The following is an 18,771-nucleotide window of genomic DNA, read 5'->3' on the forward strand; positions in this document are numbered from 1 at the left end:
AGCAAGGTACTAACATCTAATTTGTAGGTTGTTGATGCAGACTCAGTAAACTGTTAGGTTATTTGGTAGGCATCAATGGCTAACTAAAATATGGTTTGTGGCCCAAATTCTCTGTCCTGCTCCTTGGCTTGCATGAGTGGATGGATAATCTTATCAAGGAAATATCTAAACATCTGCTTCTAGAAGTAGTCTTCAAGTCCCTTTGCCTAAAAATGCAATTGAAGTAGCATCTTAAAAATCTAGTAGGTTATTTTTACAGGGGTATAAATTGCTTACAAGTTTTTTTAAGGTGTTTGTGATGACTTAAGCAGTTGGAATAGAGGTGGCAGCAAAAGTGTTCATTTTACCTGGTTGTTTTATTAAGCAGTATTTTATAGCTATCTGGTATTTCCAGCACAGTCTACCAGAAATGCTTCATATATTCAAAATAGGAAAAGAATAAAGAATAATTGAAGTTCTTGATGAGATTTTTTAACTAGCATAAACACTTAGCCAAAGATAACTTCCTTGTGTTTCAAAACCCAATCATTTCCCATCCTTTCAAGAAAAGTTCAGCTCAACACATCTTCTGCACAGGTGGGCCCTTGTGGATGCCCAGTGCAGGGTCTGCACAGCCCTAATCAAATGTAATTTTTAGTAGTGCTCTTGACCCTTCACAGGTGGCTTTGACACAGTTATGGTCTCCAGTCGTCTCTTCTGGTCCTGGTAAGGGTCTTTGGAATGATGATAGAATAATGAGGTTGGGTGCAGCACTTCACAAAGCTAAACAGTCATAAAAGAAATGCATAGGGAAGAAGTGGAAAAAACAGGTCCTCATCTGTTTTAGAAACTATTGCATCAATTTTCCTATTTTATTCATAGTTAAATATGCCTAGTTTCTTGAACTGGGTTGGCTTCAAAGAGTAAACCACAGTATATTTTCATCTACAGAATTATTGCACTGCCAAAACATTATACATATCAGACTCAGACAAGAGAAAGCACTTCATGTTATCAGTAAAAATGTTCTATGGCAATAGTGATGACATCGGTGTGTTCCTCAGTAAACGGATCAAAGTCATCTCCAAACCCTCTAAAAAGAAACAGTCACTGAAAAATGCAGACTGTAAGTATTTCTCTGTTTTTTCTTTACTTAGCAATTAATTTTGTTTCATACTACTTTTTTGTTATGTTTTTTAAGGTCTGACTACAAGAGAAATACATTGAAGTTTTCAACTCCAGTTTTTTTGCTGTATTTTAGAACTGTACACTTCAGTGTATCTTAAAATATTCCAATGTAGATAGGTTACCCTGCTTAGTTCTATGCAGTCATGGTTAATTAATTAGTAAATATAATAGGCCCACCCAAACCCCCATGTGTTCCAAGGAATGAATTCATGTAGACAAGTGTATAAAGAATGTTCTACCTCAACTTTCTAAGCTTTTGGATCTCTTTAATTGCCGTGATCTGGTGCTTAGAATGTTTTGATCAGTATCAAAGGGATTGCTTTCAGATTGTGATAAATGAGTAGCAGCATGTTATCCAGACTGCACTTTGTCACATCACAGCCACCTTCTTGCTGTCTCATACCATTTTCATGTTGTTCTTATTTTTGTTTTGCATGGTTCCTTTTAAGTAGTCATTTAAGAAATCTGTATGGTGATATTTCACCCAGATTTATTTGGTTACCATGTTTTTCAACTAACGGTATCTCTGGTGCTAATGTAGAATTGGGAACGTTTTTGCTTTTCCTCCACCTTTTTTTGCCTGCGTACCACTGGAGCACCTCAAGAGATACCCTTTTTTTTGTTTGTTTTTCTCTCTCTCTTCACTAGTGCTTTAAAAGGCTCTTCCATCTGTGTTGGGCTGGAACCCATTCACCTATGGAATGTGGATCTCGGGGCCGCTAGCTTGGCACATGACTAAAGGCAATCTGTTGCTGTGCAGTTCACGCCCGGGGGCTCAGAGTATGCACTGTTGAATTTGTGTTCAGACAGATAGTTTTGATGGACAGTGAATATGAACCAAGCATTCTTCAATAGTAAATATGAACCAAGTGGAGCAACATGCCCGTTCTGATGGCAAAATTTTAGTTGCTGTTTTTTTTTTTTAGGGGAGCAAACTTTACATTTCTGTCTTTTGAATGATAAATAAGTTCAAATCTGAGAACCTTACAAGTTGCATGGTTATAATTTGACATAGTTACATCTGTCTTCCTTTCAATTGCTTGTGATTTGTAAGAATACTGTGTCTTTATAATTCAAATATTCTTCAAATGATTGCTGAAAGTTGTCTTAAGTACTTCACAAGGGCAAGCTAAAGCTTCTGCTTAAATCAGCTGCTGGAGAACTGTGAACAAAAGGAGTGTTCAGCTGGCAAGCTCTAGCCCATTTGGCTAAGTGGCAGAATTCTGTGAGCTAGCATGCCTTTGGAGAACAGCCACTCTATATGTTATTGCACTCATAATTTTATGTCTATTTTTGGTCTGTCACAAATATAAATATTTTCTAAATTCGCCAATATTTTATAATTATGTCTTGACTTCAAGTATTCTTCAGTTTATTTTATGTTATTTGTGACTTTTTGATACTTTTCTTTTTAATAATGAAGTAATTTTATAATCTCAAGTCTGTATGTGTTCCTTGCAGTATGTATTGCATCAGGGACAAAAGTGGCACTATTTAATAGACTTCGATCCCAAACAGTTAGCACCAGATATTTGCACGTAGAAGGTGGTAATTTCCATGCCAGTTCACAACAGTGGGGAGCATTTTACATTCACCTGTGTAAGTAAAAGCAAATCTGTATATTTTTCTTCACTTTCCTTCCTTCATCCTCATAAAAAAGCATCCTGCATTTTTTCCTCCATATTAATTGCCCATGTGCACACTTGTTTGTTACTGAGTGTATCTTTGATGTAACAGTGTGATGTTAAATGTTTCTCGTATCAAGAAAAACGGTGATTAAAACAAGTAATTCTGAAAATTCCTGTTTCATGCAGTGGATGATGATGAATCAGAAGGAGAAGAATTCACAGTGAGAGATGGCTACATTCATTATGGGCAGACTGTCAAACTTGTATGCTCAGTTACTGGCATGGCACTCCCGAGACTGGTACAGTTTCATTTCTCCAATGCTGTAATTCATTTATAGATGGCAATTTAGTGCAATTCCATAGTTGGGTTTGCAGTGTTCACAGGTTTTGGTCTTGTGTGTTGCCTTTGGGTAATACATGTTTTTTATGGCAAATGACATTTATTTTAATTAAAGCATATTTTTGTGTCTGCAGATTATTTCTCTAAACAAAGAACAACTTGTAAAATAAGATAGGGATTTTTTCAGAATTTAAGCCTGCCAAAACAGGTTAATCTGTCTGTTTTAAAAACAGTATTGTAGATTTCTCTGTTCCAAAATGCTTCAAATATTGATCTTGAATAGATGAATAAAATATTTTCAACCAGTAGGACTCCCATGTGTTGAGTTCCAGCATAGCTTTAAAAATACTTGACTGATCTGAATATAAAAGCACTTCTGTGTACTCCTGAGGATATATTATACCAGTAACAGCTTGCAAAAACCATTTTTTCATATTTATTAATACTGTCTGTTTTAAATCTGAAACATGGGAATGGCCTTTGGAATAACCAGTTAAGGTTTGTGAACAAAATAAAATATTACTTCTGGATACACAATACTGGGTTTTGTAAACAAAGTTAAGTAGAATTACAGGTTTTTTCCCTGTTTTATGCACTTAATGCCAGCCTGAGTGGAATTTTATGTGATTAATAATCAATAGTGCTTCATACGGGATCTTCTGTGAAATTGTGGTTTGTGAGCTCATTGTGAGTTTTGTACTAAGCTCTGCCAAATCCAATTTAGGTAGAAGTAATCTTTAGAAAGCACCAATGTAAAAACAGACTTCCTGCTGTCAGGCTTTTGTTCCCCTTTCCAGACTAATTTTGTTGGGAATGTAATGTGAATTTCTCTCCCAATACCAAACTTAGCTAAACAAAAAAGATAATAGCCTGCTCACTGTAAATGGTACAAAATGAAAATTTTGTTTGACAATAAAAGCAGTTACACTGGTTACACTACAGATACGGTTTAAGCACAGGAAATTCAGTAAGAGGATGTCACCTTTTTGTGGGCTTCATGTTAATACTTTTTTATTGATGAAATGAGATGCCATCCTTTATTATTCCAGAAACCTTATTTGTAAGTAGAAACAGATTAAAACAAATTAGGCTAAAAGTTCCTGTTTTGTTTGCCATGGGGAACATTTGTCATACTGCTTCCAGGACTGATGGAAGGTGATGCAATTAAAAGGTAACTTGCAGGTATTTTATAAGCAAATGCAAAGAATTTAGAAGAAAAAAAATACCTTTAAATTTATTTTGCTAATAATACTCTCTGTTATAATTAGATATTGCAGAGGACAATTGGGTTTCTGATTGTCAGCTTAGAAATATTCAAGCACTTTGGCTGTTGCATCTGGGAGTGTTGCATAAAGCGTTAAACTTCTTTCTAGGAGTTGAGTTAAAATTACGAGCTACAGATTTTCACTAAGGGAATAGCTCTTGATTTTAGAAATTAATTGGCAAAAGAGATCTGAATTGAGTCAGCAGATATTTTTTCACTGCACTGCCAAATGTAAGGAACAGTTGTTCTTTGCAGTTGTCTTTAAGTAATATTTAATGACCAACTACTGCTAAGATATGTTATGATTGTTGTTTCCAAAACTGTATTTAAGGACATCTCAACACCTTTAGTAAATTCTTGTTTTAATTCTTCTCCTTCAGCAGCCAGTTTGCCACAGAGTGTTGGCAATCCTGTCAATGGTGAAAGATCCTGTAGAAACATATTAATTACTAAAAATAGTAATTAATAATAAATGAAGATGACAATATAATTAAAAATTGCTTTTTTACACCAGCAAATGAAACAAAAGTAGATTTTGCTGAAGCTTCAATTTTTTCCCCACTCCTTCAGCAAAAATAGGTAAAATATATATGCCTGCAGCACATTGAAGTAGTACTGAGTATCACTTCCATGTTGTGTTCTTGTTTCAAAAGCATTAAGAATTGTGAATCTAGTGGTGATACCAAAATGAGAGGCATGGGAATCTTACAAAAATTACTTTTCACTTCCTTTACTGACTGTATATATGTAATAAAGTGTAGAAATTGTTCTAAGTATATATGTACAATTTTCATTCACAGATAATTCGAAAAGTAGATAAACAAACGGCATTATTGGATGCAGATGATCCAGTATCACAGCTCCATAAATGTGCATTTTACCTTAAAGACACGGAGAGAATGTATTTGTGCCTTTCCCAGGAGAGAATAATCCAATTTCAAGTAAGTTGTTCAAAACTATTTCAATAGATATGTGTAGTTGCAAAGTTTTCTCAGGTATCCCCAAAATATGTATGAACGCCATTTTTGCAGTAGGTTTTGAATGCAAGGCTAATATTTTGTTTTGAAAAGGGAGGATGGAAAGCAACAAATTGTTATCTGTACTTTTCCAAATCTGTTTTGCTTTCCTCATAATCTTCTTCCATGTCTGTCTGGAAAATGAATTCTGGTTTCTCCAGTGGAGAAATAGGAAACACAGTAGAAACTTGTGCATGTGGTCATGATACTGTGGCTTACATGTGCCAGTGGAGCTGCACCACTTATTTGTGTGTCCCTTTCTAGGTTACAGCAAATAGGAAATGATACTCGTTGATAATAGTCTTGTTTCATGATGAACTCAGCAGAGCTGCCATGTGTTGCTCTTGGCTAAGAGAGTAAACATGGACAGCTGTGGCAGTTGCCCACAGTAACTTGAAAAGCCACAGAAATTTGATTTGTCTGTAAAGAATAGAACTATCTCTGAAATATTTTTTTCCCCAGCAGGTGGAGAAAAGCTTAGAGTTTTAGTCTCTTGTAGGTTAGTATGCTTGTAGCACTTTCACATGGTAATTCCTACTAGACCAAGGACCCTGAGATTGGCTCAGCTGGTCAGAGCATGGTGCTGAAAACAACAAGGTGGTGGGTTCAGTCCCTGAACATGCTTAGTCTTTACTTGAGTTGGATTTATGGGTGACCCTTGTGGGTCACTTCTTACTCAGAATATTCTGTGACTCTGAAGACTTTGGCTGAGTTGAGGACTAGCTAAATATTGTAATTTTCTTTAAATATTTTGGGGTCAGCTCAAATAACAAAGGGTGTTGAGGGATAATGCTGTGCTCCAGGAAGATGGCCATGCGTGGCAGAGATTCAGGACTTCCTTAGAACAGCTGTACCTTTTTGGGTAAGAAAAATAGAGGTAGGAAATAAGAAGCTAACATTGAGAATGTCCCTTAATTTAAGGGAAGAGACAGGAAGGCTTGGTAAACAGTAATTTCAATTCTGTCCTGAATTGGGACAATGGAAAGAGAATATGAGAAGCTTTGTTCCTATTTCAGTAAACATTCACGACCTGTGGTTCAGAAGGGACTAGATCTATTGTTTCTACCCACAGCACACAGCAGAAATATGTATCTGTCAATATATATTCTTGTAAAGGAGATGGACTGTCATTAAGAAGAGAAAGCTGTGAAATGTGAACTACAATAACTCAGGATCAGCCTGCTATTTAATCATTCTTAGAGTACTGTATGGGAAGTGCTGAATGAAGAAACAGCTCCTGCTTCTCTGACAGCTGCCTTAGTTCAGCATCCTGGAATTGCCTGTGGGACTGTCAGGATGTCCTACCACCTTCAAATTCAGCAGCACTCGTGGAGCCCAGTCTGATAAGAGCTCTGAACTTTCTGCATGGGTAGGAGTTAGATAAAAGGACACTCCCTATCCTGAATTCTCTTAGTGGAGTAGGAACCTGCTGCTTATACTTGTATAAAGTCTGGTTACTTGCATGTCAGACTGCTACCATGCTTTGGTAGGTGAATCACAGTGAAAGATAAACTCTTTCTTCCAATGCCAGGAGAGAAATCCTGTTTTATCTGAGCTTTTTATTTTGGATCAGAAGACAAAGACAAGGGAAACAGCATGTGTATACTGTTCTTGTAGTAGGAATCTAGACAAACTGTGATCATTCTTTGAAAAAAAAACTAAGAAAAACAAAAACCAAAAAACCCCCAAAATAACCAAAACAACAATAACAGCAACCCCCCAAAATCCTGAAACTTATGGATGACAAGTCTCTTTTGGGTAAATGGAAATAGCCCCATAGAGAGACCATAGAAGCTTAAAGCAAAGAGGCTGTAAAAAGTCTGCAGGTGAGTATGAAACTTGAAATTCAGGTGCTGAAGCACCAGCCAGATCTCTCTTTCAAGACATGCATGTGCTCTGGGGCATGGAGAGAGGATATGAATGGTGCCTTACTGGATCAGAGCACATCCCTGTCTGTGCCCAGTCTGGCAGCAGCAGCAGGGGTTGGTGCTTGCAGGAAGCAGGTGGATCTGGTTGTGTTTCACAGTCCAGTGTGATTGTACTCTGCCAGCACTTGTACCAAGTGTTGTTGAAGGCTGCATTCTTGTCTTTTAGTGACATTTTGTAGATGTGTTCATTGGTTTGATAACCTCAGAATGTGCAAATGTTCTTTTTCTTCAGTAACCTGTGGCAGAAAGTTTAAGAGGTCCTGTTCCCTGTGTAGTAAATGTTTGCTGGATTTGTTTTGAATGATGTAACAATTTCTGTGAGTGATTCCTAGTCCAGTTTTGCAGTATTTAGTGAGCAACAGTTCTGCATTCACTTAGCCATTGACATCTTAATTTCTTCTCTCCTAATTGGAAAAGCACAGTCTTCTCCATTTCTTCTCATAAGTTCAGCACTCCTTGGTGATTTTAGTTGCCCTTTCTGTCACTTCTCTTGTTTTTTCTCCACGACTTTTTTTAGATAGGGAGACCAGAACTGCACCCAGTATTACAGAATTAGCAAAGGATTCACACTGGCAAAATAATACCAGATAGTTGTTCCCAGCCCTGTTTTCTGATGATGTCATCACTCACAGCTGCCACTGCACATCAAGGTGGTGCTTTCAGACGACTGTCAGTGGCAGCCCTAGGATCCCAGGTTGTAACTTCTGTCTCCAGTTGAAGCCAGACAGTACATGAGTACTGACCATGATGTTAAGGTATTTTAATCTTCCAGTGCCACCTGTTGAAAAAATTTAGTTAAAAAGGGAAAAAAGGGTGAGAAATGTCCTTGGAGCCCTATTTGGAAGTGACAAGTGCTTCTCTAAGAGGAATTGAAACCTGTTAAAGATTTCTGTAACAGACAGAGTAATGTGTTACTGAAATGATTCTTGATGTAACAGGATTTTGAGAGCAAATTCTGTGGCATTTGCCTTCCACATCATGGACTTAGGAAATGTGAAAGAAGTCAGTCAGGGATCTATTTACAGGGTTGTTAATTTTTTCACATCCATGGTTTTATTTGTCATGATTCAAAGTATATCATTCCATGCCAACAAGAATTGCAGTCAGCCCATAGGAATGGTGTCAAGCTTCAAATTAGAATACAACAGTTCCTATAGAATGGCTCCTCTTTTGAAGTTGGGCTAGTAATAATTTAGAAGCTGTGAATGTTTCTGATGGAAGTTTAATTTGGGCATCTCGAGTTCGGAGAGATCTGTAGTTACTACCCGTGTCACACACTTCCCTTGCCAGCTGTTTTCAGTGCTTTTTACATGATCATACCAGAATGAAGAGTCCACATGAAAATGCAGCTTTGTTTTTTAACATCTAATATGGACAACTCATGCTAATTGAAGTTTATCTGCCAGTTTGAAGAGTGAAGGTTATGGTTACCTACCTACCAATATACACTTAAAGCTTAATGGAGGGAAATATAATCTAGTTATTAGAATTTTTTGTCCCATTTTTTTCTGTGTTTAACCTATACACAATTTTCTTATGGGTTGCTAGGTGGTGAAATTGTTCAGAGAGGCTTCTGTTGCCATAAAAAAATTGTTTGTGTATTTTCTGTGTATCTACCTGTTTAAGTATACTAATTTAGTAGTATTTAGAGGGAGATGCTAGATGACCTTTGAGGTCCCTTCCAGTTCAAGCCATTCTGTGATTCCATTATTCTAATTTGTAAGGCTGTCACTTCAGCTTTTCTCTTGTGTCTTTGCACAAATGCTGCAATACAGGTTTGTGTTTTCTGTCATTTTGTGGAGGGTGAAGAACTCTAAAAAGAAAAAAAAATCTTGAGCAGATGAAAATCATAACTAATGAAAAGTATTTCACTTCACTCTGTGGCTGTTTTAGACATTTTGCCTTTATAAGATATCTGTTTTAAAGCAGCTGCTTCCAGTTGCTGTAGGTTTTTTTTGTTAATGCCTATTGAATAATGTTAAAACTTTGAAAGTTGAACTAAAATAAAACTCAAACATAAGGTTGGAGAGGTGACAGTGTTGTAGGTGAGAGTTATGGTGTCCTCACAATTACTACTTTGCTATAGTTTTTCTGAAATGTGGAGAGTGTTTCTCTAGGTCATTTTTAGAGGAAAACATAAGGAAACGTGTTTTTGAAATAACAGGCATTGTTACTGGCTGAGTTGGTTTTTAGGTCTGTGACTTGACAAATATCTCTGCAGATCAGATTTTAAACTTTTCTTTTTCTCTAAGGCCACTCCATGCCCAAAAGAACCAAATAAAGAAATGATTAATGATGGAGCTTCTTGGACAATCATTAGCACAGACAAAGCAGAATACACATTTTATGAGGGGATGGGTCCAGTCCATGCTCCAGTGACACCTGTGCCTGTTGTGGAAAGTCTTCAAGTAAGTTAGTAGTTTGTTTTAATAAACTGATCTTCTGTGAGATTATTTTTGTCTTACTCATGTAACCTTCATGGTACCCACGTGAAATAGTGTAGGAAAACAGTTTTAATAGCTTTATAAATAATAAAATTACTTTGTTGTTATAATTTTTCTTTCTTACATTTCAGAATACATGAGCCTATCCATCATAGGAATAATACTAATATTGTATTTTAGAATTTTTATATTGTATTAATACAATTAATTACAATAATTGTATTGTTGTAATTTAATATTGTATTGTAGAATTTAATTTCTGAAACTACCATGGTAATGATATCCTTAGAACTTCTGTTTGATTATTTAGAAATTGGTTTTGACTCTTGCCAATTATAGATCAAAGAGAACCTTACTAAAAAAAAGCCACAGCATTTGTCAGAGGAAAAACGTAAAGCTCCCCTGACAGCTTCTCTGAAAGATTTTGTTCTGTTTTTAAAGCCTTGTTGACATCTGTTCTAAGCAGCTATTATCAAAACTTGGAAATTCCTTCATAGTATCAAATTAATTGGCAGTATCCTTTAGAGGTTTTACTACTTTATACTTCAGTTGTGTAGCTTGTGTTTGTGTTTTGGTTTTGTCCAGCTGATAAAAACAGCACTGTTTAAAGTGCTTATCTGCATGTGAAGGTTTTGTTTGTGAGGTTTTTTTTGGTTGGTGGAGTTTTTTGTTTGTTGGGTTTTTTCTGAGGGAAGAGTGTATATTTTTAATAATACATATTTGGGGGGATTTTCTTGTTCTTTTTGTGTTTGCTCTGTTTCCAGTTGAATGGTGGTGGGGATGTAGCAATGTTGGAACTTACAGGACAGAACTTCACTCCAAATTTACGTGTCTGGTTTGGGGATGTGGAAGCTGAAACCATGTACAGGTACAGTATTTTCTATTGCTTCTGTGGCGTTTATGTGTTACTGGGTGTTGATATGTACACTTTGAAGAGTGTATACTTGTGTACACAGTCAAGTGTACACTTTTCTGCACGGCAGAAAGGGGTCTGGGAGGGCTGGTTGGCAGAGGCTCAGCATGAGTTAGCAATGTGCCCTGGCAGCATGGAGACCAAACTGCATCCAGCTGGTCAGAAGATGTGTCTGTGCCACTGCAGTCAGCACTGGTGCAGCCTCACCACCAGCACTGCCTGCAGTTCAGGGCTCCCCAATAAGAAGGATGTTCAGGTACCAGAACATGTCCAGAGAAGGGTGGCAAAGATGGTGAAGGGCTGGAAAGCCCAAGGAGTTGCAGCTGAGGACTTTGGGCTCGTCTGGTTTAGAGAAAAGAGGCTGAGAGGTGACCTCATTGCTTTCTGCAGCTCCCTGAGGAGGGGAAGTAGGGAGCTGCTGAGCTCTGCTTCCTGCTGTCATGTGCCAGGATGCCTAGGAACGGTTTAAAGCTGCCCCAGGGAAGATTTAGACTGGACATTGGGCAGCATTTCTTTACTGAGAAGGTAGTCAGACACTAGAATAGGCTTCCTAGAAAGACAGTTGATGCCCCAAGCCTCTCTGTGTTTAACCAAATAAAGGAAATTGGGCTTTAATAATATGATTTTTGTAACTTTTTGTCAGCCCTGAAGTGGTCGGTGTGTGCACTAGTTGAATATTGTAGGTCCCCTTCCAACAGAGCTGTTCTATTGAATGCTTTCAAGTTAAGGACCTTGTACTCAGTTGACTCTCCTGTTTTTCAGATGTGCAGAGAGCATGCTTTGTGTTGTTCCAGACATTTCTGCGTTTCGAGAGGGCTGGAGGTGGGTCCGACAGCCAGTGCAGGTTCCAGTAACTTTGGTCCGTAACGATGGCATCATTTACTCCACCAGCCTTACCTTCACATACACACCGGAGCCAGGGCCACGGCCACACTGCAGTGCTGCTGGAGCAATCCTCAGAGCCAACTCAAGCCTCATGGCCTCCAGTGAAACAAACACAAACAGTGAGGGAAGTTACACAAGCGTCAGCACAAACCCCACCAATGTCACGTCATCTACGGCAACCGTAGTTTCCTAACTACTGTTGTTTGTCTGGACTTTCATTGACTTTTCGTGCTACATTCAAGAGAACTGAACAATTTTTGTGGTTTCATGGGAAAACACTTTTCCATTTTAGGTGATATGATTTCAACCTTGTTACCTGCAAGTGCTGATCTTAAAAACAGAAGCCACAATAAAAAAAGAAAAAACCAACATCCGAAACATAAGAACTTTATTGAAAATCTATTTTTCAGCTGTGGTTTTTTTTTAGTGGGCAAGAAACAAAAATGTGGCTGGGATACATGTTGAGCAAACTAGAAAACATGAACACAACGTAGTTTTTATGGACCAAGGAACTTGTATAAGCTTTAGTATAAAAGGTACATTTTCACCATACCTTTTTTGTATCACAACATATAGTACACTTTTGTTACCAAATAGTTTATATTTTTTTTTCCTCTGAGCTTTTGCTCTGAAGTATATTCAGGTTCCAAGCCTGACCATACTTGTATAATCTAATTACCATACTCTTCCAGTTTTAAAAAAAAAAATATATATTTTTGGTCTGTGGCTGGAACTGTTCCTTTTTTTAAACTGAAGTCTTGTGACTTTTTATGAACTGAAATTGTTTTTATTTCAGCAAGTAGAACCTTGTAAAGGCCAGCATATTTTTTTTAAGATTATATGAAGTCTGTGCAAAAGCTTTAAAAAATGCCTCTGCCTTGCCTGCAATACATGCAATGTATGTTAACTTTAGTGCTCTGTTTTCAGTCATTGTTAATAGTTATTTCTGTTTTTCTTTTTTAAATATGTATTTATAGTGATAATTCATGAGGTTCTAACATTACATGAGTTTTTTTTCCTAAAAGTGGCATCTCAAGCAGTCATATTAATGATTGTTCTTGTCACAGGCAAATGTTGGTGTTTTTGAAGGGTTGTTACTGGGTTACTCCTCCTCTTCCTTGCTCAGTCATATTACATCTGAAAATGTTTCAGGATCTGTTCAGGTTTTTCTAATCTTGTACATAATTTGTATTAAGTGTAAGTTAAATGTTTTATTTCAAAAGTGGAATGTTCCCAATAACTTCATTTGGCAGCATGTCTTCTGTCTTGTTGGCATGAAACTAAAGTACCATGAGAAGTATGTGCTACAAATGGGATTGGTAGGTGATGCCCTTCATCACTTGAGAATCACAACAAGCATGTTTTTCTTCATACTCTTCAGTAAATTAGGCCAGACTTTTGTGTAACACTTGTATAGAGAACGTGCTTTCATTGTGAAGTGATCATACAGTAATAACTAGAAGTAAATTTTATTACTTAGAAATGGGCAAATAGAAAATCATAAAAGCACTATGAAGATGTCAACTCCTCCCATCTGTGTTTCCTGTGGGTTTCCCTTTCCCTGCCAACAGCTTGTGCAACATTCAAGTCTTCTCTCCAACATAAATTCAAGGCTCATTTGCACTTTGACTTTGTTGGTTATTGCATTTGTTTTTCATTTTGACTTCACCATGTTTTGTCCCTCCTCGTAGACCTGCTTGCTTCATTTGTATTTGAACGTACCCCAGTAGTTCATTTGTAGTCACAGAGCTAGGCATAGACTTGTAGGACAAGTTCTGACAGTGTGATCTTCCTCTTTAAAAGCCAAAATTTCATTATGTGTTCAGCCTTTTCTGTACCCTGAAGCAAAAGTCACAACTGCTGTGTAAATGTGAACCTGTGGTTTCCTACAGTGCATTGCTTACAATCTTACCTGTTGACCATTTTCATAGGGTTTTTATTTCTGACCACTGATTCCAGTTTCAACACCCACCACCATTTTAAGGCATTGTCTCTGCACCATGTTTGTGTACTCTGACGCTCCATTCTACCTGTTTGCTTTAGTGCTCTGTTGTGTGTGTGAAAACAATGTGTTTAAAGGAAGAAATTGGTTATAAAGCATATTTAGCAACTAGTAAAATCAGTGCCACTGTCCTCCTGAAATGTGCTTGTATTCTAACACAGGCCTTCATACTCGTGACTCTGTATTGCAGAACGTGTTCCCGTGACGTAGTCGCAGTGCTGGTTCCTAGCACTAGTGAATGCTGCCTCACCTCATCTCCATTTCAGTGACCAAGGGCAGGATTCATTGTGGCCTTATCTCTGTTTTAAACTGTTTACTGGCATTTACTTGCAAATCTGTTTACCTTTGTGTGTGCAAAATTTTGGGTTATTGTGTTGTGGCGGGAATCGTTTCACAGTGTTTTTGTTAGAAGCACATAAATATCTTACAGTACAGCTTAGTTCAAGAGCCACAGAATTTCATCACTAATTAGACTGAGAATTAAAATAAGCAAGACACATATATCAGATTTAGAGGGTATTCAAGAAACCATGATAGACACACAGCAGGCAAACCATAACAAGCCTTTTAACCTTCAAAGACTATTTAAAATAGCTTTTCAGAACTTGACACGTGCTTTTATACTCATTATTTTAAATTTTTTTACATATAAATGCAATACTTTTTATATTCCGTTTCTTTACATGCGGTGATTTTGCCCAATAGGTATAATATCCCTTGACTTGTAAAGATTTATCCTAATATCTGCTGTTCTACACACTACAGCCAAGTGGGTGAAAAAAGAGCCTATTCTGCTTACAATACCATTTTAAACCACATTTTTTCATTTGGCTTGTGGCTCTCTCGTTGCCAGTAGTTATTCTGTAGTACAGAAATGGTCTTCCAGGTCCTTACTGTTGTTAATACATCCAGTTGTTCAGATATATTATCTTCTTGAACTTTTTTTCTGTGGGGTGATATTGTTACATATATTGGCCTTGTGAGCTGTTAACAATTTTCATGATATTAACAATATCTCAAGATTTTGATAAAACTACTTATAAAATGTTTCACTATGAAACTCTTATAACTGTTCAAGTCTAGCTGTTAAGTCTGCTGTTAATTCTGTATACATAGAAATTGAGTCTGTGTTCAGAATGTTGTTATAGTTCCAACTATAGGAAGAAGAAGCAAAGTGAGTGCTCTAATTTAGCTATGCCTTTTCTTGTTTTCTGTTGCTTGGAACTGCGTTTCAGAATTCAACACTAGCGTAGTCCTTAATAATCTGCTGCTGATGTTTTCCCTAATTATTTGCCCCAAGGGTATCCCACAACTATGTTAATAATGGTATTCTGTACTTGTTTTCATTGCACAGACTTAAAAAATCAGAATGGTTACCTGAAAAGACGTTAAGACATAAATTGATGAATTCCCCATATAGAAAATATTAATGCCTAGTGAGTTAAATTATCTATTGGAAGTAAGCTACCCACTTGTGGATTAAATGACTCCATAGAGATGTCCATCTTGAAACTAAGATGCTCTTCAATTATTAACCATATTATTTACTTTCTTTCAAAAGCAGCTGTGTTTATGAGTACTGAACAAATGTGTATACTTTCCTGTGCCAGACTTTTGACTTTGTTTTCAAGCACTGTACTGTGGGATTGAGTGGCAGCTTTGTTAGAAAAAGAAGTATATTAGGGTTTCTACTTAACCCTTTTAGGACTGAACAATTTCTTCCCTTTAGAAGCTGTAAAATAAATGAGCAGTTCTAACTTTGTAAACATTCTGTCTGTGTTCAGCACTGCATTTGCCCCATCTGGAGGTGCTATGCTAATGTCATTTTTTAGAATCCTGTAGCATGTGTATGCATTCAGTCTTAAAAGGGTTATTTTTACAAACTGTGCACCTGTAAAGTTTCTTAGCAATAAAGGTAGAAAAACGAGCAAGTTTTTACCATAATTTTGTAGAATTAATTGCTCAGTTCCATATTTCATCAAGAAAATCCCTGCAATATGGGCAGTTTTGAGGATTAAATAAAAGTGAAATGTAAACCACATAAAAGTGTTCTTGTCAAGTGTACTCTGTGTGTGTATGTGCATAAACTGTCGGGTTTCATTTTTTCTACAAGGCTAATGGTAAAATGCCATGTTACTGTTGCTGTGACAAACATAACTGAACATCTGTATGATGATACAAAAGTACTTATGGTTTGAACAGGTGTTGAAACTTGCCACATTTTGTTGGGTTTTTTTCTATGTTGACCAAGCAATATGGGTTTGTTTTTTGTTTGTTTTGGGTTTTTTTTTCCCCCCAAATGAACAGTGAGGCCATCTGTGGAACCAGAACATCACAAAAGAAGACCAACCCTGGGAGTGAGAAGTCATCAGTACTTGTGAGGCTGTGCGCACTGGACTCCACTTAAATGGGATATGGAATGTCCACCCAAAAATCTAAATCGGTTTCATTTTTGCTTGTATTATTGCTGAAGTTAGATAAGAAACTGTTTTTTAATAATGTGTAAAAAAAAGTTTCACTTTTTTATATAATTTATTAAATAAGAAAAAATGAACTGTGTTTAATTGTTTAACTTTAGCAACTTCATTTTTGCAACTAGTGCACTTGACTCCTTTTGATCTTATTCTTAGTTGCAGAATGTGTGACATTTCATTCAGCTGGTTGATAGCTAGAGCCAAAAATTCAGCAAATTAACTTATTTCTTGTTTTGACAGAATAGTAGGGCTGTCAGGCACAGCTAGAAATGATGCACTCAGTTTGCAAGCACAAGTGACACAGTCACTTCAAGAAAGTTTTTTAGATGGGAAGTGGACATGGCAGAGAGAGAATATAGAATAGGAGCAGCCTGCCAGTACTAACTAGTGTTGTATTAAACTGATTGAAGAACTACAAGTTTACCTGTAAGAGTGAGAAGGGGTTAAAAGTGGTTCTTAAATAGGAGAGCCAAGAACAACAACAAAAACAACAAAGAAAATATCACTGGCTTTAAAGAAGGATTACAGATACTTTTATTGAGACACCTGCAACGTGTTTGCCATTAAGATGCATAAAATAGTCAGAGACTCAACAGTTGCAGAACTTCTGTTTTTTGAAACAGAGACATAATGGACATTATTCTCAAAATTATGGTCTCAAAATTATTTCCAAGACCGTTCAGTCTTTTTTTGAAATGGTAAATTGATTCTTCTGGAACAGAGTAGAAATTAGATCTGAGGTTTTTGCAAAGACAATGGTCACTTGCTAGACTTTAATGTTGGTGTCATTGGGAGAAACTGCATGGGATGGTGCTGGTCTTAGATGAACAGCTATGGATAGAAAAAAAACCTTTTCAGCCAAGCCTTGGCAATTAGTAATAGATTGTAGTAGGATTCAGAGAAGATTAAAAGGAGAGTGGTGTGAGGGCTAGAGGAAATGATTCATTTAGTGTTTGCATGTAATATTTCAGAACATTCAGAACTACTGACCTTGGTCGAGTAGTTGGCTTTTCATGGTGCACAGTTAAGATTGGAGTTGCATGCTCCTGAGCAGGGTGGAAAAAACTGAGTGTCTCTGTAAAGGATATTTATTTCTGATATCCAGTAGTACAAGCTCAGTGTTAGATAGAAGCATGAGGAGTTATAGCCCATATTACTTAAAAATACTTCTGTTTTGAATATAGACTTTAATGGCTATGCTAAAGTGAGGGAAATTGACAAAGATCTGATTAAATCTTTTGAATTTGACATCTTTCAGGTTCTGCATTTCCTGTATTGGAGAGGGATGGTTAAAAGTTGGATATTGTCTGTTCTGTGTGCTAGTGCCTATGTATACTAGCCTCAGCTCCCTTATTTTTCATGTGTACTTTTCCATGTTCTTAATTATGTTTCAATTTTTCTCAGAATGTGTAAATTTTGCTGCATAATTTAGGAGAGGAGTTGGTTTTAAGTAAGATGAACTCCCAACTTTTGAGACTGCATGCTGCCATCTCTTGGTGCTGTTTCTACTGCTGGACTGTGGGGTGGGGAGAAAGAAGTGTTTGTTTTTTAAGCTGCTTGTAGATGGAGAGGAAGGATCTACAGACCTGGCCCTAAAGATCTACAGGTTTTTAGTTGAGGGGGGCACAGTTTAGAACCATATAAAGTTGTAAATTCTTTTAATTTAGAAACCCTTTACTTTTTATTTATCTTTTAATTGTATTTTCTGTCATGTTGCCCCCTCAGCTATGTTCATTTAAACCTTCAATCTTCTCTGTTGTTCTATTTGCAGATCTGTTCACTGGTAAAAGTTTATTTCCACTCCTGTGAATCCCAGTGGGTGTATTCACAGGCAAGCTGGGGCCCTGTGCTATGGCAGCTACTTCTGTGCCCAACCTCCATCTCATCTTTCTGCTTTAGCTTCTCCTGAGTGACTTGACCTGGAAGCCTTTGGCATTTAGTAAATTGCCATCTGTTGGCGATCAAAATAAGGATTTTGATACAGAAGCTGCAGACCATATGAACAGAATCCTTCCAAGAGCTTCATAGTTCTGTTTGGAGAATAATCTCACCACTTAGATAAAAAATAGAAGCACAGATTTATACATACTGTTTTCTGTCATGAAATTACCTGTTTTAATAGCTAGCTAGTGACAAACAAAAGCTTAGTTCTTAAAATCTCCAAGTGAGTTTAGGAGACTTTTTTTAAATGAGACAGTTTGTTCTAGCGTTTCTTCTTGATTTTGATAATTCTAATAGAATTGTACATGATCTGTTAAAATCCAGCCAAGGTATCTGCTGTGAAATGGGATGTCATCCTGAGATCCATGTTGGTGGTGTCATGCCTATAAAATGTGACCGCAGTGCCTTCCAACTTCATTGGTCTCTGTCCAAGTATCTGTGTGATACTTCTGTATGTGCAGTGTAATTGCAGAGTTTAGTTCAGGGGTAATTATAAATATTTCTTTATCTGCATAAGCATGCCTTGTGCAACACCATGTAGATACACACACATACAAAAAAAACCAGACACAAATAGTTGGTTTGTATCTTGTTAGCCCTATTTGTTGCTGTTTGTTCTCTCTTAGGTGAGCTTCAAATTCCATTTTAGTTCTTTCAAAGTTTTTCATTGTGGAAATTGGGAAGGGCAGTGGAGGATTCATAGTAATTGAATTTACTGCCTTAAAAAATGTAATTGGAACTTTTCCAAAAAGGTGAGCAACTTAGATTT

General features: G+C 37.0%; 1 protein-coding gene across 3 annotated transcripts in view; it reads left to right on the top strand.

Moving 5' to 3' along the window:
• The window catches only part of RBPJ (recombination signal binding protein for immunoglobulin kappa J region), a 59,214-nt gene extending 42,899 nt beyond the window's left edge, over nt 1–16,315 (top strand). For all 3 annotated transcript variants that reach the window (XM_058803338.1, XM_058803337.1, XM_058803339.1), the window contains 7 exons: nt 931–1,105; nt 2,629–2,766; nt 2,982–3,094; nt 5,200–5,340; nt 9,596–9,751; nt 10,552–10,655; nt 11,463–16,315. In XM_058803338.1, coding sequence (XP_058659321.1) covers nt 931–1,105; nt 2,629–2,766; nt 2,982–3,094; nt 5,200–5,340; nt 9,596–9,751; nt 10,552–10,655; nt 11,463–11,778 — 1,143 coding nt within the window. In that variant the 3' untranslated portion in view covers nt 11,779–16,315. The remainder of the gene's footprint in view (nt 1–930; nt 1,106–2,628; nt 2,767–2,981; nt 3,095–5,199; nt 5,341–9,595; nt 9,752–10,551; nt 10,656–11,462) is intronic.
• The last annotated feature ends 2,456 nt before the right edge of the window (nt 16,316–18,771 follow it).

Source organism: Ammospiza caudacuta, chromosome 4 (assembly GCF_027887145.1).
Source record: "Ammospiza caudacuta isolate bAmmCau1 chromosome 4, bAmmCau1.pri, whole genome shotgun sequence".
In the NCBI taxonomy this organism is placed as follows: Eukaryota; Metazoa; Chordata; class Aves; order Passeriformes; family Passerellidae; genus Ammospiza; species Ammospiza caudacuta.